This window comes from Ranitomeya imitator, chromosome 5 (assembly GCF_032444005.1).
Source record: "Ranitomeya imitator isolate aRanImi1 chromosome 5, aRanImi1.pri, whole genome shotgun sequence".
Taxonomy (NCBI): domain Eukaryota; kingdom Metazoa; phylum Chordata; class Amphibia; order Anura; family Dendrobatidae; genus Ranitomeya; species Ranitomeya imitator.
In genome coordinates, this window is record NC_091286.1 from 132,528,014 (window position 1) to 132,555,774 (window position 27,761).

At 44.3% G+C, this 27,761-nt stretch overlaps 1 protein-coding gene across 1 annotated transcript in view; it reads left to right on the forward strand.

Annotated features, from left to right (window-relative positions):
• RAB32 (RAB32, member RAS oncogene family) overlaps positions 1-27,761 on the forward strand; it is a 104,032-nt gene that overhangs the window by 61,093 nt on the left and 15,178 nt on the right. The window contains exon 2 of the mRNA XM_069769161.1: positions 18,828-19,108. Coding sequence (XP_069625262.1) covers positions 18,828-19,108 — 281 coding nt within the window. The remainder of the gene's footprint in view (positions 1-18,827; positions 19,109-27,761) is intronic.

The window sequence follows — 27,761 nt, forward strand, 5'->3', positions numbered from 1 at the left end:
AGGCACCGATGACTTCCGGTCCTGCGCAGTATGGTCTATTTGCGCTCCACTCAGTGACCGAGCGCAGCTTGATCCGGAAGTCTTTGTTTATAGACGGATGCAGTTAAAGTGGACATGCGCCGATAATCACTGAGCACCAATGAGATTTTAGCACCGGTGTATAAAACTAAGGCGGTTTCTTCCTTTTACGATCGCCTCCATTTTGAAGAAGCATTTAGCGAAACGGCGTCGTCGGGGTGGTGGCATCTAATCACGCATTTTCACTGGCGTTACGGACCTGTTTATAATTATCGATGTAAGTATACTTCTTTGAGATATGGATATATTTATTTATTTACTTGGTCTGGTTACATTGGCAAAAGTCCTGCTTAACCCCTCTGTGACCTTAGACGTACTATCCCGTCGAGGTGCCCTGGGCTTATCTGACCCTGGACGGGATAGTACGTCATAGCCGATCGGCCGCGCTCACGGGGGGAGCGCGGCCGATCGCGGCCGGGTGTCAGCTGCTTATCGCAGCTGACATCCGGCACTATGTGCCAGGAGCGGTCACGGACCGCCCCCGGCACATTAACCCCTGGCACACCGCGATCAAAGATGATCGCGATGTGCCGGCGGTGCAGGGAAGCACCGCGCAGGGAGGAGCCTCCCTGCGGGCTTCCCTGAGACCCCCGGAGCAACGCGATGTGATCGCGTTGCTGCGAGGGTCTCACCTCCCTCCCTGCTCCCTCCAGCCCCGGATCCAAGATGGCCGCGGATCCGGGTCCTGCAGGGAGGGAGGTGGCTTCACAGAGCCTGCTCAGAGCAGGCACTGTGAAGGCTGCAGCGCTGCATGTCAGATCAGTGATCTGACAGAGTGCTATGCAAACTGTCAGATCACTGATCTGTGATGTTCCCCCCTGGGACAAAGTAAAAAAGTAAAAAAAAAATTTTCCAAATGTGTGAAAAAAATAAAAAAAAATATTCCAAAATAATGAAAAAAAAAATATATATTATTCCCATAAATACATTTCTTCATCTAAATAAAAAAAAAAAAACAATAAAAGTACACATATTTAGTATCGCCGCGTCCGTAACGACCCGACCTATAAAACTGTCCCACTAGTTAACCCCTTCAGTAAACACCGTAAGGAAAAAAAAAAAAAAAGAGGCAAAAAACAACGCTTTATTATCATACCGCCAAACAAAAAGTGGAATAACACGCGATCAAAAGGACAGATATAAATAACCATGGTACCGATGAAAGCGTCTCATTGTCCCGCAAAAAACGAGCCGCCATACAGCATCATCAGCAAAAAAATAAAAGTTATAGTCCTGAGAATAAAGCGATGCAAAAATAATTATTTTTTCTGTAAAATAGTTTTTATCGTATAAAAGCGCCAAACCATAAAAAAATGATATAAATGAGGTATCGCTGTAATCGTACTGACCCGAAGAATAAAACTGATTTATCAATTTTACCAAACGCGGAACGGTATAAACGCCTCCCCCAATAGAAATTCATGAATAGCTGGCTTTTGGTCATTCTTCCTCACAAAAATCGGAATAAAAAGCGATCAAAAAATGTCACGTGCCCAAAAATGTTTTCAATAAAAACGTCAACTCGTCCCGCAAAAAACAAGATCTCACATGACTCTGTGGACTCAAATATGGAAAAATTATAGCTCTCAAAATGTGGTAACGCAAAAAATATTTTTTGCAATAAAAAGGGTCTTTCAGTGTGTGACGGCTGCCAATCATAAAAATCCGCTAAAAAACTCGCTATAAAAGTAAATCAAACCCCCCTTCATCACCCCCTTAGTTAGGGAAAAATAAAAAAAAATGTATTTATTTCCATTTTCCCATTAGGGTTAGGGTTAGGGTTAGGGCTAGGGTTAGGGCTAGGGTTAGGGTTAGGGCTAGGGCTAGGGTTAGGGCTAGGGTTGGGGCTACAGTTAGGGTTGGGGCTAAAGTTAGGGTTAGGGTTTAGATTACATTTACAGTTGGGAATAGGGTTGGGATTAGGGTTAGGGATGTGTCAGGGTTAGAGGTGTGGTTAGGGTTACCGTTGGAATTAGGGTTAGGGGTGTGTTTAGATTAGGGTTTCAGTTATAATTGGGAGGTTTCCACTGTTTCGGCACATCAGGGGCTCTCCAAACACGACATGGCGTCCGATCTCAATTCCAGCCAATTCTGCGTTGAAAAAGTAAAACAGTGCTCCTTCCATTCCGAGCTCTCCTGTGTGCCCAAACAGGGGTTTACCCTCACATATGGGGTATCAGCGTACTCAGGATAAATTGGACAACAACTTTTGTGGACCAATTTCTCCTGTTACCCTTGGGAAAATACAAAACTGGGGGCTAAAAAATAATTTTTGTGGGAAAACAAAAAGATTTTTTATTTTCACGGCTCTGCGTTATAAACTGAAGTGAAACACTTGGGGGTTCAAAGTTCTCACAACACATCTAGATAAGTTCATTGAGGGGTCTAGTTTCCAATATGGGGTCACTTGTGGGGGGTTTCTACTGTTTAGGTACATTAGGGGCTCTGCAAACGCAATGTGACGCCTGCAGACCAATCCATCTAAGTCTGCATTCCAAATGATGCTCCTTCCCTTCCGAGCCCTCCCATGCGCCCAAACGGTGGTTCCCCCCCACATATTGGGTATCAGCGTACTCAGGACAAATTGGACAACAACTTTTGGGGTCCAATTTCTCCTGTTACCCTAGGGAAAATACAAAACTGGGGGTTAAAAAATAATTTTTGTGGGAAAAAAATTTTGTTTTATTTTTATGGCTCTGCATTATAAACTTCTGTGAAGCCCTTGGTGGGTCAAAGTGCTCACCACACATCCAGATAAGTTCCTTAGGGGGTCTACTTTCCAAAATGGTGTCACTTGTGGGGGGTTTCAATGTTTAGGCACATGAGTGGCTCTCCAAACGCAACATGGCGTCCCATCTCAATTCCTGTCAATTTTGCATTGAAAAGTCAAACGGCGCTCCTTCCCTTCCGAGCTCTCCCATGCGCCCAAACAGTGGTTTACTGCCACATATGGGGTATCAGCGTACTCAGGACAAATTGGACAACAACTTTTGGGGTCCATTTTCTCCTGTTACCCTTGGTAAAATAAAACAAATTGGAGCTGAAGTAAATTTTTTGTGTAAAAAAGTTAAATGTTCATTTTTATTTAAACATTCCAAAAATTCCTATTAAACACCTGAAGGGTTAATAAACTTCTTGAATGTGGTTTTGAGCACCTTGAGTGGTGCATTTTTTAGAATGGTGTCACACTTGGGCATTTTCTATCATATAGACCCCTCAAAATGACTTCAAATGAGACGTGGTCCCTAAAAAAAAAATGGTGTTGTAAAAATGAGAAATTGCAGGTCAACTTTTAACCCTTATAACTCCATAACAAAAAAAAAAAATGGTTCCAAAATTATGCTGATGTAAAGGAGACATGTGGGAAATGTTACTTAAGTATTTTGTGTGACATATCTCTGTGATTTAATTGCATAAAAATTCAAAGTTTGAAAATTGCGAAATTTTCAAAATTTTCGCCAAATTTCCGTTTTTTTCACAAATGAACGCAGGTACTATCAAAGAAATTTTACCACTATCATGAAGTACAATATGTCACGAGAAAACAATGTCAGAATCACCGGGATCCGTTGAAGCGTTTCGGAGTTATAACCTCATAAAGGCACAGTGGTCAGAATTGTAAAAATTGGCCTGGTCATTGACGTGCAAACCACCCTTGGGGGTAAAAGGGTTAAAATAGTATGAGTATGTCGGGATTAAACCTTTATTGCTGAAGCACATGCACTATATAGGGACTATTTTTCCCATAATACTACTGCAATACTTGTTGGACTTATTTTGAGAACTTAAGCCAGTTGTTATGCCACTATTGGCAATACTTGCTTGGATTTTTAATAGTGTTGTTTATTGTTTGAGAAATAAAATATTTATTAATTTTAAAGGAAATCTGAATGGACCCTCTTTATCCTAAAAAGATTTTTTTTGGGGTTATGTATTGATCATTGCAGTCCTGCCTAAAAGGAGCAGCTAACATTGTTTTAGTGATTGATCCATTAACACAGGTGTGGGTGTTGATGAGGACAGGGCTGGCGATCAATCAGTCATGATTAAGTAAGAATGACATCACTGGACACTTTAAAAGGAGGCTGGTGCTTGGTATCATTGTTTCTCTTCAGTTAACCATGGTTATCTCTAAAGAAACACGTGCAGCCATCATTGCACTGCACAAAAATGGCCTAACAGGGAAGAGTATCGCAGCTACAAAGATTGCACCTCAGTCAACAATCTATCGCATCATCAAGAACTTCAAGGAGAGAGCTTCCATTGTTGTCAAAAAGGCTCCAGGGCGCCCAAGAATGACCAGCAAGCGCCAGGACCGTATCTTAAAACTGTTTCAGCTGCGGGATCGGACTACCAGCAGTGCCGAGCTTGCTCAGGAATGGCATCAGGCTGGTGTGAGTGCTTCCGCACGCACTGTGAGGCGGAGACTCTTTGAGCAAGGCCTGGTTTGAAGGAGGGCAGTAAAGAAGCCACTTCTCACCAGAAAAAACATCAGGGACCGACTGATAATATGCAAAAGGTACAGGGAGTGGACTGCTGAGGACTGGGGCAAAGTCATTTTCCCTGATGAATCCCCTTTTCAATTGTTTGGGACATCTGGAAAACAGCTTATTCGGAGAAGAAGAGGTGAGCGCTACGACCAGTCTTGTCTCATGCCAACTGTAAAGCATCCTGAAACCATTCATGTGTGGGGTTGCTTCTCAGCCAAGGGAATCGGCTCACTCACAGTCTTGCCTAAAAACACAGCCATGAATAAAGAATGGTACCAGAATGTCCTCCAAGAGCAACTTCTCCCAACCGTCCAAGAGCAGTTTGGCACCCAACAATGCCTTTTCCAGCATGATGGAGCACATTGCCAAAAAGCAAAGGTGATAACTAAATGGCTCATGGAACAAAACATGGAGATTTTGGGTCCATGGCCTGGAAACTCCCCAGATCTTAATCCCATTGAGAACTTGTGGTCAATCATCAAGACGGGTGGCAAACAAAAACCAACAAATTCTGGCAAAATGCAAGCATTGATTATGCAAGAATGGACTGCTATCAGTCAGGATTTGGTCCAGAAGTTGATTGAGAGCATGCCAGGGAGAATTGCAGAGGTCTTGAAGAAGAGTCAACACTGCAAATATTGACTTGCTGCATTAACTCATTCTAACTGTCAATATAACCTGTTGGTACTATTTTTTTTTTTTGCCAAAAAAGAAATGCACCATTATTAGTGATGGGCGAATATACTCGTTACTTGAGATTTCCCGCTCGGGTGTCCTCTGAGTATCTTTTTAGTGCTCGGATATTTAGTTTTCTTCGCCTCAGCTGAATGATTTACAGCTATTAGCCAGCTTGATTACATGTGGGGATTCCCTAGCAACCAGGCAACCCCCACATGTACTTAGCCTGGCTAATAGCTGTAAATCATTCAGCTGAGACTATGAAAACTAAATCTCCGAGCACTAAAAAAATACTCGGACACCAGAGCGTGCTCCGGAAATCTCGAGTAACGAGCATATTCGCTCATCACTAACCATTATTCATCAGTTTTACAAATGTAAAAAATGTTAGATGTGTGAATAGAACTGAAGATGTGTTTTAAAGGGCCACTGTCACCCCCTCCAGCCGTTATAAACTACTAGATGGTGGCCCGATTCTAACGCATCGGGTATTCTAGAATATGCATGTCCACGTAGTATGTTGCCCGTCCACGTAGTATGTTGCCCGTCCACGTAGTATGTTGCCCGTCCACGTAGTATGTTGCCCGTCCACGTAGTATGTTGCCCGTCCACGTAGTATGTTGCCCGTCCACGTAGTATGTTGCCCGTCCACGTAGTATGTTGCCCGTCCACATAGTATGTTGCCCAGCCACATAGTATGTTGCCCAGCCACGTAGTTCGGTATGTTGCCCAGCCACGTAGTTCTGTATGTTGCCCAGCCACGTAGTATAGAGACGTAAAAACAAATAAACATATACTCGCCTTCCGAAGGGCCGTTGGAAGTCCTGCTATACTCTCCATCCGCCGCCTTTGTCGCTGCTTGCCACGCTCCCGGGACCGCTCCATTGCAAACGGCAGCTTCCGGTGGTCCCAGGGCTGGTGTGAGCAGGACCTATGATGACGTTGCGGTCACATGACCGTGACGTCACGGCAGGTCCTTGTCGCACACCAGCCCTGGGACCGGAAGCTGCCGCTTGCAATGGAGCGGTCCCGGGAGCGTGGCGAGGCGCAGGAAAGGCGGCGGAGGGTGAGTATAGCAGGTTTTTTGTTTTGTTTTTTAATTATTTTTAACATGACCTATTTTTAATAGTAAATAGTTGGGGACACACAGGGTTAATAGCAGCGGTAACTGAGTGCGTTTCACCGCGGGCCGTTACCGCTGCCATTAACCCTGTGTGAGCGGTGAGTGGAGGGGATTACGGAGCGGGAGCCGGGCAGTGAGTGCAGGGGAGGGACTAATCTGGCCGTGGCCGTCGCTGATTGGTCGCGGCAGCCATGACTGGTCGCGGCAGCTGCCTATCAGCGAACGAATAACCGTGACAGAAGGACAGACAGACGGAAGTGATCCTTAGACAAATATATATATATATATACCTGCCTCCCTGGATGAAGACAGGTATTTTGGAGAAGTAATAACGCTTTATTTGGGGAATACATGCACCAAAAACTAAAAGAGCCACCTTGTTAGAATGCAGCATTACTGCTGCACAAGGTGGCTCTTTTAGTTTATAACGGCTGGAGGGGGTGACAGTGGCCCTTTAAATTAAAACTGGTATATCCTCATCTTATCGATATCTTGTGACCTTCACGTGGTTCATAAGGGATTTGGTCCTATGAGTTTGAGGTTAGGCTTACACATGCATGTGATCAGTTGTAGGAAAAATCCTGTGTATAGTCGGCAATATCAGGACAAGTAATGTGTTTGCACTTTAAAAAAAAATCTCAGGATGTTTGACCAACCAAGTACTCCAAATCGGAATTAATTTTTCAAGGTGAAAACCTGATACACCAGATAATATAGCAATTCACTACAATATCTACATATCAATCTTAATAAGGGTTCATACTCCTTTGCACTCTAATGTTAATCGGAGTCGCTGCTCACCTGCGTTATTTTTTTATTTGATTTTTTTTCTGCTCAGATCGGGCTAAAAAAAAAAAAATTGCAGCATGCTGTGATTATCCTTGTTTCTCCGACAGTAAAATCATAGCATGACCAGACTTATATCTGAATATATATTAATATTGGTTAGTTTTTGTGCACCTTACTGTACATGTTTTTAATTTATACATAATTTTGTAAAAAAAAAAAAAAAAAAACGTGGGGTCCCCCAAAGTTTTATTAAACAGCAGAGAGAAAGAGGACCACTATGGGCAGATGTTTATAGCCTGGAAAGGGAGTGATACCCATGGAGCTTTCCAGGCTATTAACCCCTTAGTGACAGAGCCAATTTGGTACTTAATGACCAGGCCAATTTTTGCAATTCTGACCACTGTCACTTTATGAGGTTATAACTCTGGAACGCTTCAACGGATCCCGCTGATTCTGAGATTGTTTTTTCGTGACATATTGTACTTCATGTTAATGGTAACATTTCTTCGATATTACTTGCGATTATTTATGAAAAAAACGGAAATATGGCGAAAATTTGTAACATTTTGCAATTTTCAAACTTTGTATTTTTATGCCCTTAAATCAGAGAGATATGTCACGAAAAATAGTTAATAAATAACATTTCCCACATGTCTACTTTACATCAGCACAATTTTGGAAACAAAAATTTTTTTTGTTAGGGAGTTATAAGGGTTAAAAGTTGACCAGCAATTTCTCATTTTTACAACACCATTTTTGTTTAGGGACCACATCACATTTGAAGTCATTTTGAGGGGTATATATGATAGAAAATAATGAAGTGTGACACCATTCTAAAAACTACACCCCTCAAGGTGCTCAAAACCACATTCAAGAAGTTTATTAACCCTTTAAGTGCTTCACAGGAACTGAAACAATGTGGAAGGAAAAAATGAACATTTAACTTTTTTTTGCAAACATCTTAATTCAGAACCATTTTTTTTATTTTCACAAGTGTAAAAACAGAAATGTAACCATAAATTTTGTTGTGCAATTTCTCCTGAGTACGTCGATACCCAATATGTGGGGGTAAACCACTGTTTGGGCGCACCGCAGAGCTTGGAAGAGAAAGAGTGCCGTTTTACTTTTTCAATGTAGAATTGGCTGGAATTGAGATCGGACGCCATGTCGCGTTTGGAGAGCCCCTGATGTGCCTAAACAGTAGAAATCCCCCACAAGTGACCCCATTTTGGAAACTAGACCCCCCATGGAACTTATCTAGATGTGTGGTGAGGACCTTGAATGCCCAAGTGCTTCACAGAAGTTTATAATGCAGAGTCGTGAAAATAAAAAATATTTTTTTTTTTCACAAAAAAGATATTGTAGCCCCCAAGTTTTTATTTTCACAAGGGTAACAAGAGAAATTGGACCCCAGAAGTTGTTGTCCAATTTATCCCGAGTGCGCTGATGCCCCATATGTGGGGGTAAACCACTGTTTGGGCGCACGGCAGAGCTCAGAAGGGAGGGAGCACCATTTGACTTTTTGAGCGCAAAATTGGCTGTCGTGTTTGGAGACCCCCTGATGTACCTAAACAGTGGAAACCCCCCAATTCTAGCTCCAACCCTAACCCCAACACACCCCTAACCCTAATCCCAACCTGATCCATAATCCTAATCACTAACCCTAACCATAATCACAACCCTTACCCCAAAACAACCCTAATGTCAACCCTAACCATAACCCTAATCAAAACCCTAAATCCAACACACCCCTAATCCTAATCTCAACCCTAACCTCAAACCTAACCCTAATCCCGATACACCCCTAATCACAACCCTAACCTTAACCCTAATCCCAAACCTAACCCTAATCCCAAGCGTAACCCTAATGCCAACCCTAACCCTAATACCAACCCTAATCCAAACCCTAACCCTAATCCCAGCTCTAACCCTAACTTTAGCCCCAACCCTAGCCCTAATTTTAACCCTAACCCTAGCCCTAAGGCTACTTTCACACTTGCGTCGTTTGGCATTCCGTCGCAATCCGTCGTTTTGGACAAGAAACGGATCCTGCAAATGTGCCCGCAGGATGCGTTTTTTGCCCATAGACTTGTATTGCCGACGGATCGTGACGGATGGCCACACGTCGCGTCCGTCGTGCACTGGATCAGTTGTGTTTTGGCGGACCGTCGGCACAAAAAACGTTCAATGAAACGTTTTTTTGTACGTCGCATCCACCATTTCTGACCGCGCATGCGTGGCCGTAACTCCGCCCCCTCCTCCCCAGGACATAGATTTGGGCAGCGGATGCGTTGAAAAACTACAGCTGCTGCCCACGTTGTGCACAATTTTCACAACGTGCGTCGGTATGTCGGGCCGACGCATTGCGACGGCCCCGTACCGACGTAAGTGTGAAAGAAGCCTAACCCTAAATTTAGCCCCAACCCTAACCCTAAATTTAGCCCTAACCCTAGCCCTAACCCTACCCCTAACCCTACACCTAACCCTAACCCTAATTTTAGCCCCAACTGCTGTTCTCCTGCCGGCCGGCAGATGGAGACAGATGGCGGGCGCACTGCGCATGCGCCCGCCATTTTCTTCTGCCGGCGGCCAGGAGGAGCAGCAAGAGGATCCAGGGACACAGGTGAGTATTGTAGGGTCCCCGAATCCCCCTATTTCTCTGTCCTCTGATGTGCGATCACATCAGAGGACAGAGAATTACACTTTACTTTTTTTTTTTTTTTTTTTTTTTTTTGCGGTCGCCGGTAAACAGTTAATTACCGGCGATCGCAAAACAGGGGTCGGTAAAACCGACCCCGATCATGCTCTTTGGGGTTTCGGCTACCCCCGGCAGCCGAGACCCCAAAGATTCTCGCGGGGCCGGCCGGCGGGCGCACTGCGCATGCGCCCGCCATTTTGAAGATGGCGGCGCCCACCGGGAGCCACGAGGAGCATCGGGGGAGCTAGGTGAGTATTGGGGGGCCACCTGGGACCCCTTTTCTCTGTCCTCCGATGTGCGATCACATCGGAGGACAGAGAAATTAAAAAGAGATCGCGGTTTGTTTTTTTTTGCGATCGCCGGTAAACGGTTAATTACCGGCGATCGCAAATGCGGGTTGGGTTAAAAAAACCCCGAATCATGTTCTCTGGGGTCTCGGCTACTCCCGGCAGCCGAGACCCCGGAGAAAATCGGCCTCTGGGGGGCGCTATTCACTTTTTCCACAGCGCCGTTAATTAACGGCGCTGTGGTTTAAGTACCCTTAGCGGCCGCCGTTAAAAGGCGTATCGGCGGTCGCTAAGGGGTTAATATCGACTCCCCCTGATGAAGGCACGCCGCCGTGAGCATGAGAGTTCGCACACTGTGCATTCAGACAGGTCATCTGAGTTCAGACCCAATGGAGGTCAGTGCGAGCGCTGTTACAACTAGTTCTAAAATGGCTGCCGGAGGGTACACATGTGCAGATTTAGATATCTGCTAGTCATTGAGCCAAGATTTACATTTTCGCATGTCGCATGCGTCGCCTCCGGCGGCCATTTTCCGGAAGCTTGCTGCCAGGAATCAGTGGGCAGAGCGTAGGACTCTTCTCAGACCTCACTGCCGAAATATTTTTTTTTTAAGCCCAGGACCCGTAGCTTCGCACCACCGGAACAACCCCTCCTTTCAGCCTGGGGCTGGTGATATCATCCCACTCACGGTCTGCTTCTAGCATCAGCAGCAACCATACCTCCTGTGATCCTGCGCCGCCCCCCTCCCCGTTCCTGGTAAGTTACCAAAAATTTGGACTAGAAGACGACGTCTTGTGGTATGGTCAATCTTATAGTCCGCAAAATAAGGTACTCAACACAATTCCCATTTATACAAAACAAACTTCCTTGCTGCGAATTCTACATAGGGGATTTGCATAAATTGTTTTTAATTTACTGTTTTGGGCTGTAAAGAAGTTTCTTCCCACCCCTTTATAAGGGACTAGATGGTGGCCTGATTCTAACGCATCGGGTATTCTAGAACAGGGGTCCCCAACTCCTGTCCTCAAGGCCCACCAACATGTCATGTTTTCAGGATTTCCTTAGTCTTGCCCAGGTAATAATTGCAGCACCTGTGCAATGCAAAGGAAATCCTGAAAACATGACCTGTTGGTGGGCCTTGAGGACTGGAGTTGGGGACCCCTGTTCTAGAATATGCATGTCCACATAGTATATTGCCCAGCCACGTACTATATTGCCCAGCTACGTAGTATATTGCCCAGCCACATATGTCACAGGTTAAAAAATAAAAATACTCGCCTTCGGATCCGAGGGCCCCTTGTAGCGCACGGCTGCCGCCATCTTCCGTTCCCAGGATGCATTGCGAAATTACCCAGATGACTTAGCAGTCTCGCAAGGCCGCTAAGTCTTCTGGGTAATTTCGCAATGCATCGCCGGAAACGGAAGATGGCGGCTGGCTCTGCGGACAACGGAGGGTGAGAATAGCAGGTTTTGTTTTTTTATTATTTTTAACATTACATTTTTTTACTATTGATGCCGCATAGGCAGCATCAATAGTAAAAAGTTGGGGACACACAAGGTTAATAGCGGCAGTAACGGAGTTCGTTACCCGCGGCATAACGCGGTCTGTTACCGCCGGCATTAACCCTGTGTTAGCGGTGGCTGAAGAGGAGTATGCGGGCGCCAGGCAGTGACTGCGGGGAGTAAGGAGTGGCCATTTTCGTCCGGACTGTGCCCGTCGCTGATTGGTCGTGGCTGTTTTGCCACGACCAATCAGCAACTTGGATTTCCTTGACAGACAGAGGCCGCGACCAATGAATATCCGTGACAGACAGAAAGACGGAAGTGACCCTTAGACAATCATATAGTAGATGTGGCTCTGTATAACATAGTATACCTGATGGAGTCAACCCAATTTCAATATCCTTGAATGAAGAAAGATCCAGAGAATATATCCCCTTGCCTTCACTTTGTGGCGGCGCATGGAAATCACTACTTTTTTCTGTTTTATTTTGAATGTTTCTTCCCACTGGCTTGCGAGTCATAAAATTTTGTGCTAGATCACAACCCAGGCAAGTGAGGATATACAATTTTTTTATTTTTTTTTTTTGCGGTCTGTATTTTGAGTGTTACACACTTGGAGCGCCTTTTCTCTTTTTTTCTGACCATTCTTGTAAATTTTGCTTAGATGCCTCTAAGTTATGTATGGCATTAAAAAATACATACATGCCGTCAGAGAAAACTCTTCAGGGAAAACTGCCGAAAAAAAAAAAACGATGTGGGTATGCCAACACATAAGATTTTGTGCACATACCCTTAGGTTGTGTGCCCACAATGAGCTTTTATCGTGTTTTAGGGTATGTGCACACGTTGCGGAATGGTGTGTGGATTTTTCCGCACTGTTTTTGGTAAATCCTCAGGTAAACCGCACTGCAGATTTACTGCGGTTTTTCTGCGGTTTTACACCTGCGGATTTCTATTGTGGAGCAGTTGTAAACCGCTGCGGAATCCGTACAAAGAATTGACATGCTGCGGAAAAAAGACTGCTGCGTTTCCGCACGTTTTTGTTTCCACAGCATGTGCACTGCAGATTTTGTTTTCCATACGTTTACATGGTACTGTACACCGCATGGAAAACAGCTGCAGATCCGCAGCGTGTGCACATAGCCTGACCGTACCAGCAAACTAGATAGGATTTCTATAAATCCCAATTAGGTACTTCTTTTATGCTGCGGAAACACGCCTGCAGTGCGGTTTTCCAATCCGCCGCATGTCTGTTTCTCTTGCAGGAATACACCAAAAAATAGCATGAACCGCACCACCAAAAATTCATACGTTGATCTAATGCTGCTAGGCAAAATATACATTACTGAACAGGAGGTTCTTAATTTAACATTCTGATCAAACTGTATGTTGCGTCACAGCGAACCTCTCAGTGGGTTCCTATCGCTTTAACGGAGTGGAGTTGTGCGTTGACCACCGCCGCAGCAACAATGTACCAGCAGGGCGGCAGCCTGGTGCCTCCTCACAGCACCCATGCTGCAAGACTTATTCGTCATGACTCCAGACCACAACGACCCCACCAGCAAAAAACCACAGCAACCATGGCTGCCACACATCACCAACACCAAATGAAAGGAGCATTGAAACTCGGCTTCTTCAAGCTCTCAAGTGAGAGCAAAACTAGGCTGGGACCATTTCCTTCCAGTCTCCTGCTAATTTAAAATCACCTGTGCCAAATGGGAGGAGTGCTGGTCCAAGAAAGGGGAACGAACATGCTATACACCAAAAAAAAAAAAAAAAAAGCATGAACCGCACTTTCAAAAATTCATATGTTGATATAATGCAGCTAAGCAAAATATATATTACTGAACATGAAGTTCTTAGTTCAACACTTTGATCATTCTCTTGAGGGAATGCTGAGTTTTCTGTGCGGAATGTCTCCATAGACTTGCATTAGATGCGAAAAATCTTCAGGTAAAAAAAAAACGCAAATTAGTTTTTAGTGTGTTCTTCTGCGGAAATGCATCACAAGCGCATCTGCACTTAAGAATGTTAAATACCAGGAAGCTTCAAAAATTAAACTGCTTTATTTAAAGCATGACACAACAAACAAAAAAAAAATGCATCTTCAAAAACATGATAAAAACACATGTTTAAAAGATACACACAAATGCAATGAAACAGTGCAAGTAAGCTAATTTACATAATAGGTGCAGAAATTCTACAATGTCAAAAACCCTCCAAATACTGATCGTGAAACAAAGCCTTAGGTTATGTGCACACGATGCGGATTTTGCTGTGGATCCGCAGCATTTCCGCCGCAGTTTCCCATGAGTTTACATTACAATGTAAACCTATGGAAAACCCAAAACGCTGCACATGCCGCGGGAAAAAACGCCTGGAAACGCAGCGGTTTACATTCCGCAGCATGTCACTTATTTCTGCGGATTCCGCAGTGGTTTTACACCTGCTCCTATAGAAAATGGCAGTTGCAAAACTGCAGTGAAATCCGCAAAAAAAACGCGGTAAATCCGCAGCAAAAACGCAGCGTTTTTGCCCTGCAGACTTATCAAATCCACTGCGGAAAAATCAGCAGTGGACCATTCTACGTGTGCACATACCCTTACAGTGCAACTGATAGTTTTTCTATACTAGAAAGCAATTTTCACACAAAAAACATAATTTTAAAGCCTTGTAATATATTGCTTCAAAAACTTGCATCACTTTCTAGTTGTCTTAAAAAGGACCTTACACCAGATTTTTCACATTGAACTAGACTCCCAAATGTAATAGTAACTGCAGAGCAGAATAAAACCACTCCCCCCCCCTTTTTTTTAACCCCTTCATGACCCAGCCTATTTTGACCTTAATGACCTGGCCGTTTTTTGCAATTCTGACCAGTGTCCCTTTATGAGGTAATAACTCGGGAACGCTTCAACGGATCGTCACTGTTCTGAGAATGTTTTTTCGTGACATATTGGGCTTCATGATAGTTGTAAATTTAGGTCAATAATATTTGCGTTTTATTTGTGAAAAAAATGGAAATTTGGCTAAAATTTTGAAAATTTCGCAATTTTCAAATTTTGAATTTTTATTCTGTTAAACCAGAGAGTTATGTGACACAAAATAGTTAATAAATAACATTTCCCACATGTCTACTTTACATCAGCACAATTTTGGAAACAAAATTTTTTTTTGCTAGGAAGTTATAAGGGTTAAAATTTGACCAGCGATTTCTCATTTTTACAACGAAATTTACAAAACAATTTTTTTTAGGGACCACCTCACATTTGAAGTCAGTTTTAGGGGTCTATATGGCTGGAAATACCCAAAAGTGACACCATTCTAAAAACTGCACCCCTCAAGGTACTCAAAACCACATTTAAGAAGTTTATTAACCCTACAGGTGCTTCGCAGCAGCAGAAGCGACATGGAAGGAAAAAATGAACATTTAACTTTTTAGTCACGAAAATGATTTAGCAACAATTTTTTTATTTTCCCAAGGGTAAAAGGAGAAACTGGACCCCAAACGTTATTGTAAAATTTGTCCCGAGTACGCCGATACCTCATATGTGGGGGGGGACCACTGTCTGGGCGCACTACAGGGCTCTGAAGGGAAGGAGCGCCATTTGACTTTTTCAATGAAAAATTGGCTCCAATCTTTAGCGGACACCATGTCGCGTTTGGAGAGCCCCTGTGTGCCTAAACATTGGAGCTCCCCCACAAGTGACCCCGTTTTGGAAACTAGACCCCCCCAAGGAGCTTTTCTAGATGCATAGTGAGCACTTTAAACCCCCAGGTGCTTCACAAATTGATCCGTAAAAATGAAAAAGTACTTTTTTTTTCACACAAAATTTATTTTAACCTCAATTTTTTCATTTTCACATGGGCAACAGGATAAAATAGATCCTAAAATGTGTTGGACAATTTCTCCTGAGTACACTGATACCTCACATGTGGGGGTAAACCACTGTTTGGGCACGCGGCAGGGCTCGGAAGGTAAGGAGTGCCATTTGACTTTTTGAATGAAAAATTAGCTCCAATCGTTAGCGGACACCATGTCGCTTTTGGAGAGCCCCTGTGTGCCTAAACATTGGAGCTCCCCCACATGTGACCCCATTTTGGAAACTAGACCTCCCATGGAACTTATCTAGATATGTGTTGAGCACTTTGAACCCCAAAGTGCTTCACAGAAGTTTACAACGCAGAGCCGTGAAAATAAAAAATCATTTTTCTTTCCTCCAAAAAAGATGTTTTAGCAAGCAACTTTTTAATTTCACAAGGGTAACAGGAGAAATTGGACCCTAATATTTGTTGCCCAGTTTGTCAAGAGTACACTGATACCCCATATGTGGGGGTAAACCACTGTTTGGGCACATGTCGGGGCTCGGAAGGGAAGTAGTGACTTTTGAAATGCAGACTTTGATGGAATGGTCTGCGGGCGTCACGTTGCGTTTGCAGAGCCCCTGGTGTGCCTAAACAGTAGAAACCCCCCACAAGTGACCCCATTTTGGAAACTTGACCCCCCAAGGAACTTATCTAGATGTGTGGTGAGCACTTTCAACCCCCAAGTGCTTCACAGAAGTTTATAACGCAGAGCCGTGAAAATAAAAAATAATTTTTCTTTCCTCAAAAATTATGTTTTAGCAAGCATTTTTTTATTTTCGCAAGGGTAACAGGAGAAATCGGACCCCAATCGTTGTTGCCCAGTTTGTCCTGTGTACGCTGGTACCCCATATGTGGGGGTAAACCACTGTTTCGGCGCACGTCGGGGCTCGGAAGGGAGGGAGCACCATTTGACTTTTTGAACGCAAGATTGGCTGGAATCAATGGTGGCGCCATGTTGCGATTGGAGACCCCTGATGTGCCTAAACAGTGGAAACCCCTCAATTCTACCTCCAACACTAACCCCAACACACCCCTAACCCTTATCCCAACTGTAGCCATAACCCTAATCACAACTCTAAGCCCAACACATCCCTAACCCTAATCCCAACCCTAACCACAACTTTAACCCCTACACACCCCTAACCCTATCCATAACCCTAACCACAAGCCTAATCTTAACCCTATTTCCAACCCTAGCCCTAATTCCAACCCTAACCCTAAGGCTATGTGCCCACGTTGCGGATTTGTGAGATTTTTCCGCACAATTTTTGAAAAATCCGCAGGTAAAAGGCACTGCTTTTTACCTGCGGATTTACAGCGGTGAAGCCACCCCCCCTGGGCTGAAGTTCCACTCCCCCTGTCCCTGCAGATCGGGTGAAATTGGAGTTAGCCCTTTCACCCGATCTGCAGGGACGTGATCTTTCCATGACGCCACATAGGCGTCACAGGTCGGATTGGCACCGACTTTCATGACTCCTACGTGGCGTCAAAGGTCGGGAAGGGGTTAAGCTTCACCTTTCTATCACAGATATCTGTAAATAAGGTGTGTGGCACTTGGTGAGTTATCAGAGATTTTTGCTGCGGGCATGCACTTCTTGCCACCACATGATGCTGATTAGTTAGAGCACAGCAACAACCAGGAGAAAACTTTCTCTACTATAGCTTAGAGCAGATATCTCAATATATATAATAAGGCATCTCTGATCTCCTGGTTTAACCTCCTGTATGATTAGAAAGCACAGATAACTAACCTTTCAGCTAAGGTCCCTGCGGTGGGCGGGGCAGCATAGTTTAGCTGTGTCATATTACAAGCCATTAAACCATCTATCAACCTCTCCTTGCCCAGTCACCTGCTGTACAGCTCCTGCCAACACGGCCTGTCCAGAGAGGTGCCAAATACTTTGCTAATATTTTGGCAATGAAAGGCGACTTAAAAGGAACCTGTCACCCCCAAAATCGAAGGTGAACTAAGCCCACTGGCATCAGGGGCTTATCTACAGCATTCTGGAATGCTGTAAATAAGCCCCCGATGTATCCTGAAAGATGAGAAAAAGAGATTATACTCACCCAGGGGCGGTCCCGGTCCGGTTCTGGTCCGATGGGCGTCGCGGTCTTGTGTGGGGCCTCCCATCTTCTTACGATGTCCTCTTCTTGTAGTCACGCTGCGGCTCCTGCGCAGACGAACTTTGCTCTGTCCTCAACAGGGCAGACAAAGTACTGCAGAGTGCATTCATCGGGCCTCTCTGACCTTTCCCGGCGCCTGCACACTGCAGTACTTTGCCCTCAACAGGGCACACAAAGTACGCTGGAGCTGCGACGTGAATGCAAGAAGAGGACGTCATCGTAAGAAGATGGGAGGGACCGGACTGACACCCATCGGACCCGGGACCGCCCCTGGGTGAGTATAGTATAACCTTTTTTTTTCTCATCCTTCAGGATACATCGGGGGCTTATCTACAGCTTTCCAGAATGCTGTAGACAAGCCCCTGAAGCTGGTGGGCATAGCTTGCCTTTGATTTTGAGGGTGACGGGTTCCCTTTAAAGCAGAAAAAATCCTATTCCACTCTTCAGCCACTATTATAATGTCAGTTCAACATGAACAATTTTGGTGATAGGTCCTCTTTAAGAATCCTCTTAATGTTCAAAGGCCTTTTTATTCACCAAAAAACCCAGATTAGTACCCACAAACAGAAGGGAGATGCCCTTGCACTAGGCTATAAGCTATGAAAGGAGATGGCAGATGGCTTAGTCCCTATGTAAGAAGGGGAAGCCTATGATCCCTCTGAGCTCACAGTAGAAAAGATAAGATGCTTACGCAACAAGTATAAGACCTTTTTACAAAAAATTAAAGGTTAAATATTGTGCAACCAGAAATATTTATATATTTTTTTTTAATAGACTGCTTTTGGTCCATGTTGCACAACTACAGCTCTGTCCTTATCTTAGAAATCCTGAATTCTTGGTGGCTCTTGAGGACTGTAGTTGGGGAACACTGCTTTAGGTCACTTGTGGCTTACATTTTAAGATCACAGTAGCTGGTGAAGCAAAGCTAAAAGAAATTGGGTGTATTTTGGCGCAAGAAATTAGGAGTACCTTCCCTAGCTTGACAGATCCAATCTCAGGATATCACTAGTGGGTCACAAATGGAAAATCCGTTTTCTAGTGGAAATGTATTTACCTTGCTAAATACTGTCGACATTTCTCTCCACTTTTGTTCTAGCAACATCATTTTGTGAGATCACACTGAATTAAGATAGCACAGCTTTGTACGTTTTTTTTTTTTTCTAATTTATCTTTTTTTTTTTTTTCCCTAGGACAAGAAAGGTTCGGGAACATGACCAGAGTGTACTACAAGGAAGCAGTGGGTGCCTTTGTAGTTTTTGATGTAACCCGAGGTTCCACCTTTGAAGCCATCACAAAGTGGAAAACTGACCTGGATAACAAAGTTCACCTTCCGAATGGTGGTCCCATACCTGCTATTCTTCTTGCAAATAAATGTGACCAAAAAAGAGAGAACAGCACACAGAGTCCCTCTCAGATGGACCACTTCTGTAAAGAAAATGGTTTTGTTGCCTGGTTTGAAACCTCTGCAAAGGTGACTACATTTAACAAATTACCTCAAGTTAAAGTTTCTTCCAAAGATAGATAAGAGGAGGTTGTTAAATGAATACCAGTTAGGAGTGATCAGGGGCAGAATTTTTCACTAAATTAGCAGTAACCTCTTCATTGTACTTAAGGTCAATAAACTTGCATCATGAAGCAACAGCTTGATAAACCCTCCTGACATACACCCCTGTGTGAATAGAGCCTAATACGATCATTCTTACTGCTGTACATGGATATACCCAATTCTGGTAATGTATGCCAGTTACCCATAGATATTCATGTTGGGGTGGGGGGGCAGCTTTCTATTGCGCAGTATGTACTGATTTTCAGCATATACACAGGGAACTCCTATACTGAATGTGTTCATATAGCATGTTATGGATAGAACCTTGGGAGATCCGTCTCCGAGCCATTTCCATTCAAAATGGCGGGAAACTGGCGTAATAAATAGTAACTTGATTTGATTAAGAATTTGATTGAATTATAGGGATAACCTATTTATCAATGGGGTTCCACCTGCAGGGATAACAGAATTCTATAGAGCCCCATTTATATGGCGTAAGGGCTGGGCATGCACACTCCAGCACAGTCCATAAAGGTATGGACTGGCAGCTTGCAGCTATTTCTGCTATTCCCATAGATCCTGACTGAAGGTGAAGTGTATATGTTCGATCTCTGCCCCATTCAGATGTCTGTTTCTAATCGGTGAGGATCACCCCCAATTATTCACTATCCTATCAATAGGGGATAAGTTGGTTACAACAAACCCTTTAAAACTATTTTCACACATTGCGCTTTTTTCTATGTTTTGTTTTCTGCCGGTATAATCTACTATATAAAGCTGAATGTGTGTGTGTGTGTGTGTGTGTGTGTGTGTGTGTGTGTGTGTGTGTGTGTGTGTGTGTGTATGTCCGGGATTGGCATCTGCACCGTCGCAGCTACAGCCACAAAATTTTGCACAGTCACACGTCTGGACCCCGAGAGCGTCATAGGCTATGTTGTGAGGCGAAATTTTAACCCCGCGCGTTCCAATTCACCAAACAATTTTGCCCCTATCTACATAATGGGGAAAAAAGTGAAAGGAAAACTGTTGGAAGCGTCGCAGCTACAGCAAAAAAATTTTGCACAGTCACACGTCTGGACCCTGAGAGCGTCATAGGCTACGTTGTGAGGTGAAATTTTAACCCCACGCTTTCCAATTCACCAAACAATTTTGCCCCTATCTACATAATGGGGAAAAAAGTGAAAGGAAAAGTGTTGGCGGCGTCGCAGCTACAGAAACAAAATTCTGCACAGTCACACGTCTGGACTCTGAGAGCGTCATAGGCTACGTTGTGAGGTGAAATTTTAACCCCACGCTTTCCAATTCACCAAACAATTTTGCCCCTATCTACATAATGAGAAAAAATGAAAGGAAAAGTGTAGGAGGCAAATTGACAGCTGCCAGATGTGAACAAGGGGGACTTAAAGAATGAGAGCGATGGCGCCAAAGAGTATATACCGTACAGTTGCTAAGGTGGGGCCCCGACATGGGATACTCACCACACACGGGGATATGAACACACACAAAATGCGCCACACACTACCACGTGCTTGAACACATATTACCCTCAGCACACATTTCACCACAAATACACCAACCTCGCCACATAAAAGTCAAAACACAAAAGTCGCCACTCAAAACTCGCCACGCGCATACTATATACAGGAGGAGATGACACACAGATATATACTATATACAGGGGAGATGACACACAGGTATATACTATATACAGGAGGAGATGACATACAGGTATATACTATATATAGAAGGAGATGACATACAGGTATATACTATATATAGGAGGAGATGACATACAGGTATATACTATATACAGGGGAGATGACACACAGCAGGTATATTATATATACAGGGGAGATGACATACAGGTATATACTATATACAGGAGATGACATACAAGTGTATACTATATATAAGGGACATGACAAACATGTGTCTACTGAGGTGAAAATGAAAAGGTGTGAGTGCAAAATGAGAGGAGTGAGGGAAAATAGTGGAGTGATCGGAAAATGACAGATGTGAGGTCAAAAGAGGAGTGAGGGAAAATAGTGGAGTGATCGGAAAATGACAGATGTGAGGTCGAAATGACAAGTGTTAGGGGGGAATGAGGGGAGTGAGGGAGAAAATGAGAGGTGTAAGGGAGAAAATGAGAGATATGAGGGGGAAAATGAAAGATGTGATTGGGAAAATGAGAGGCGTGATGGGAAAATAAGAGAAGTGAGGTGCTATAACTAACCAGATATTTACTATGCCCAGGCAACGCCGGGCTCTTCAGCTAGTCTCAAATAAATACAATAAAGCAGGTTTTGCTGTGTATTTGCTACTTTTTGTTCTCTTCTCAACCTTGCTTACCCATAATGTGACTGAGGCCGGACATGCGCCACGCCAGCACCGACGCGCGTTTCGCTCAGCTTTTTCAAGGTGCGGTAGTGTGCTATAGAATGGGCCACGTATAAATACCTCCTCTTCAGGTGTCCATGATTGTGGCGCATGTGACCGGAAACCCGCGCCGGGTATTGCATCACTTCCGGCAGGGCCAGATGACGACTGCGTGTCAGCTGGACCGCCGCCCACAAAAGTGCTTGACACGCACGCGTCACCGCCCAGCGCCTTCAGCGATGCCCCGGACCACGCAATCCGGAGACATGCGCACACAGGACTACAAGGTAATAAAGCCGGGTACATATCCCCCGGAAATAAAGTGAATACAGTGCAATAAAGTGCCAATGGATCAGAGAATATACCGATAAATGACATCACAAACATATACAACGGACAATAAGTGCAAAATTATATATAAACAACAATTACAGTAACGTAAAACTAATGATATTACATAACATATTATAATATAAAATAGTGCACAGTATGTGATTCCCAATCTTGACCGGGTGATAAAATACATTGGAGGCAGAGATGGTTTCAACATTGGCCCAAGGCAGAATTCAATTGCTTCACACATGATGGTATAATAAACTTGATCACTAAAAAACTAAAGAAACAAAGATACAAGAAAAAATAATAAATAAATAAATAGAAGCAACACAGAAAAAATTATAAAAACACACAAACATTCAAAACGGTAAATCGGGATACATTCTTCACAAAAAAGAACTAAAGCTAATTTGCTCATTGAGACCTGCAGGCGTGACCGTGTCTAATATAGCGATCCACCTGCATTCCCTCTGAGCAAGCACACGCTTCATGTCACCACCCCTAATGCCAGACTGTACTCGGTCAATCCCCCATGCTTGAAAGCCAGCTGAATTGCATTTATGTTTGAGACGAAAATGCTTAGGAATCGTTTTAAGGGAATTGACATCAGCCACATCACGAGCCGCCTCGATGTCCCTCACGTGCTCGCGAATGCGAACACGCAATTCACGTGACGTTAGGCCCACGTATATGAGTTCACACGGACAAACCGCATAGTAGACCACATACGTGGTACTGCAAGTGATGTGGACTCTGATGTCATATTCCCTAAGCCCATCTGATGACTTAAACAGTCTAGCACGCTTGAGATTCCTGCATGCTAAACAGTCTCCGCATGGGAAGAACCCTGTTCTAATTGTGCCCGTCCCAAATGGTCTAGGGGTTCTTGCCACATAGTGGCTTTTAACAAGCATGTCTTTAAGGTTATTACTTTTCCTGGCAGTCATAAGGGGCCGTTGTGGAAGACATCTCCTCAAAATAGGATCGGTAGTAAGAACCGACCAGTGTTTGTTCAGTATTGACCTCATCAGATCCCATTTATGGTTATATGTAGAGATAAATCTCAGTTCTCCATCAGTACCATCCCTTCCCATAGTGTCTTTCCTTCTCCTATTCACCAGCAGATCCTCCCTCGAAGACCGCATAGCTCTCATATATCCCCTCTTGATAATACGTTTACTATACCCCCTTTCCACGAATCTCTCCCCAAGGTCCACAGCCTGTCTCTCAAAAAGCGTGTCTGTAGTACAAATCCTCCTAGCTCTGAGGAATTGCCCCACGGGAATGGACCTAAGTGTGGAACGCGGATGTGAGGAGGAGGCATGCAAGAGGGCATTCACAGATGTCTCCTTGCGATATAGGTCCGTATGTATAAAACCATCCTCCTGTACCTTAAGGGTAATGTCCAAGAATGAAATTTCCTTATGATGGTAGACATATGTGAGTCGTATGTTGGAGTCGTTGTGGTTTAGCTCCGCCATAAAATTACATAAATCACTAATGGGACCCTGCCATATAAACAGCACATCATCGATGTATCTATACCACTCCACAATTTGGGGGGCGGCATGGGCGCCGGCTGAGAAGATCTCACGTTCCCAGTAACCCAAAAACAAATTAGCATAAGAAGGCGCACATGCCGCCCCCATGGCAGTCCCCTGTTTTTGAAGAAAAAATTTATCTTTAAAAGTAAAAAAATTATGAAGCAGAACAAACTCCAACAACTCCAACACCAACTCACGCATGTCAGGATCCAAATTACTATTCTCCAAGAAGAATCTGGAAGCCCTCAAGCCATCCTCATTACGGATACTGGTATATAATGATTCAACGTCTGCTGTGACAAGTGTCATATCCGCGTCCACACATAGGCCATTCAACTGTCTAAGAATATCATTAGTGTCCCTGATGTGAGAGGGCAGCGTCTCAACCTGTGGCTGCAGATAAAAATCTACAAACCGACAGACCGGATCACATAGCCCCCCCCACACCAGAAACAATGGGGCGGCCAGGTGGCGAGACAGGATCCTTGTGGACCTTGGGGAGAAGGTAAAACGTGGGAATAGTGGGAGTTTGAACCAACAGTCCACCCAAGACCCTTTTGGAGATAATATTCCTCTCATATGCCATCTCCAGAATAGAACATAGTTGTTTCTGGAAAGTCGAAAGTGGACTGTGGGACAACATGGCGTACGTGTCCTTGTTACGCAGTTGCCTCATAGCCTCCCTCTCATATTTGTCCACCGGCCAAATCACCACATTACCCCCCTTATCAGCTGGCTTTACAACTACATCATCCCAAGATTTAATCTCATCCAGGGCCTTTCTTTGCAGTAGAGTGAGATTGTCCCGCTTTCTATAATTATCAATAGTTTTAAATTCCTCCGTAACCAACCGCATAGTTGACCACATACGTGGTACTGCAAGTGATGTGGACTCTGATGTCATATTCCCTAAGCCCATCTGATGACTTAAACAGTCTAGCACGCTTGAGATTCCTGCATGCTAAACAGTCTCCGCATGGGAAGAACCCTGTTCTAATTGTGCCCGTCCCAAATGGTCTAGGGGTTCTTGCCACATAGTGGCTTTTAACAAGCATGTCTTTAAGGTTATTACTTTTCCTGGCAGTCATAAGGGGCCGTTGTGGAAGACATCTCCTCAAAATAGGATCGGTAGTAAGAACCGACCAGTGTTATATATGATCTGTGGCCTGATACCTAGAGGCCTGAGGGTCCAGGTATTCCCATCATTTATTGTCAATGACAGTGATTTTATCTCTCAGTGGGAAGAGGCAGCCACTACATGTTCCAATAAATTTATGGAATTGTTATCCAAATCAAATGAAAAACAACTGTCTGCATTGGACATTGAGATTGGAACTGTACAGGATGAGGTGAATAAACATCTGACTACTGATATGGTCACTAAATTTAAAAGTGAATTGGATACTTCCCTCAAAAAATGGGAAACTGATATTGTACAGAGGAAGTCCAGAAAATATCAACGTGATCTGGCAGATAAACAGCAGAATAATGTATATAGATGGAGGAGCCACCAGTTTATCAACAAAGCACCATTCAGGGGGAGATCCACTTCTGTATCATCGGTTTCATCTGTTGAGGATACACCCCAGGGTGTTGATGGCATCAGGTCCCTCTGGGATAGGAGAGAGCATGGGAGAGATGGTCGTTGGCGAGGAGGACGTATGAATAATAAAAGGAAAAATAATATTGCCTCCCCAAAAAGCGATAAAAAAGCTCGTACTGGTACTTTGGAGGTAATTAACCTTTCTTCTCATGCTCTCTCGGTCTCTCAGATTGAGGTTTTAGAATTAGGGCTCTCGTTTTCTCCAGTTAATAATTTCAATTTTTTCGTAGCATTAAAAGATCTTCATCTCTTCTCCCGCAAGATCATCCTTAGAAGACTGCACTCTCGCTCTCCTTCAGATGAGGAACCTTCTAATACTGATATTAATGTCTTACGTGTCCTTGAAGATTTGGAGGATGAATCCAATCCTAATGTGGTAAGAACCTCATTGCCCCCCATCTCGGCCAAATGCACCACATTCCCCCCTTTGTCACTTTGTCCCCAAGTGGATATTTTCACTCGATTGGTTACGGAGGAATTTAAAACTTTGATAATTATAGAAAGCGGGACAATCTCACTCTACTGCAAAGAAAGGCCCTGGATGAGATTAAATCTTGGGATGATGTAGTTGTAAAGCCAGCTGATAAGGGGGGTAATGTGGTGATTTGGCCGGTGGACAAATATGAGAGGGAGGCTATGAGGCAACTGCGTAACAAGGACACGTACGCCATGTTGTCCCACAGTCCACTTTCGACTTTCCAGAAACAACTATGTTCTATTCTGGAGATGGCATATGAGAGGAATATTATCTCCAAAAGGGTCTTGGGTGGACTGTTGGTTCAAACTCCCACTATTCCCACGTTTTACCTTCTCCCCAAGGTCCACAAGGATCCTGTCTCGCCACCTGGCCGCCCCATTGTTTCTGGTGTGGGGGGGCTATGTGATCCGGTCTGTCGGTTTGTAGATTTTTATCTGCAGCCACAGGTTGAGACGCTGCCCTCTCACATCAGGGACACTAATGATATTCTTAGACGGTTGAATGGCCTATGTGTGGACGCGGATATGACACTTGTCACAGCAGACGTTGAATCATTATATACCAGTATCCGTAATGAGGATGGCTTGAGGGCTTCCAGATTCTTCTTGGAGAATAGTAATTTGGATCCTGACATGCGTGAGTTGGTGTTGGAGTTGTTGGAGTTTGTTCTGCTTCATAATTTTTTTACTTTTAAAGATAAATTTTTTCTTCAAAAACAGGGGACTGCCATGGGGGCGGCATGTGCGCCTTCTTATGCTAATTTGTTTTTGGGTTACTGGGAACGTGAGATCTTCTCAGCCGGCGCACATGCCGACCCCCAAATTGTGGGGTGGTATAGATACATCGATGATGTGCTGTTTATATGGCAGGGTCCCATTAGTGATTTATGTAATTTTATGGCGGAGCTAAACCACAACGACTCCAACGTACGACTCACGTATGTCTACCATCATAAGGAAATTTCATTCTTGGACATTACCCTTAAGGTACAGGAGGATGGTTTTATACATACGGACCTATATCGCAAGGAGACATCTGTGAATGCCCTCTTGCATGCCTCCTCCTCACATCCACGTTCCACACTTAGGTCCATTCCCGTGGGGCAATTCCTCAGAGCTAGGAGGATTTGTACTACAGACACGCTTTTTGAGAGACAGGCTGTGGACCTTGGGGAGAGATTCGTGGAAAGGGGGTATAGTAAACGTATTATCAAGAGGGGATATATGAGAGCTAAGCGGTCTTCGAGGGATGATCTGCTGGTGAATAGGAGAAGGAAAGACACTATGGGAAGGGATGGTACTGATGGAGAACTGAGATTTATCTCTACATATAATCATAAATGGGATCTGATGAGGTCAATACTGAACAAACACTGGTCGGTTCTTACTACCGATCCTATTTTGAGGAGATGTCTTCCACAACAACCCCTTATGACTGCCAGGAAAAGTAATAACCTTAAAGACATGCTTGTTAAAAGCCACTATGTGGCAAGAACCCCTAGACCATTTGGGACGGGCACAATTAGAACAGGGTTCTTCCCATGCGGAGACTGTTTAGCATGCAGGAATCTCAAGCGTGCTAGACTGTTTAAGTCATCAGATGGGCTTGGGGAATATGACATCAGAGTCCACATCACTTGCAGTACCACGTATGTGGTCTACTATGCGGTTTGTCCGTGTGGACTCGTATACGTGCCCCAATCCCACCCCCATGCTCCAATGCCACCCCCCGTGCTCCGACGCCCCCCCCCGTGCCCTCATCTCCCCCCTTATACTTACCGGGCCTCCCGGTGTCCGTCCGTCCGTCTTCTCCCTGGGCGCCGCCATCTTCCAAAATGGCGGGCGCATGCGCAGTGCGCCCGCCGAATCTGCCGGCCGGCAGATTCGTTCCAGGCACATTTTGATCACTGTGATAACCTCACAGTGATCAAAATAAAAAAAAAAATAAATGACCCCCCCCTCCCCCCCCTGTATCACCCCCATAGGTAGTAACAATAATAAAATAAAGAAATTTTTTTTTCCCCCACTACAGTTAGAACTAGGGGTAGGGTTAGGGGTAGGGTTAGGGTATTTTCAGCCATTTTAACCCCTTCCCGACCTTTGACGCATACGCTGCGTCATGAAAGTCGGTGCCATTCCGACCCATGACGCAGCATATGCGTCATGGAAAGATCGCGTCCCTGCAGATCCGGTGAAAGGGTTAACTCCCATTTCACCCGATCTGCAGGGACAGGGGGAGTGG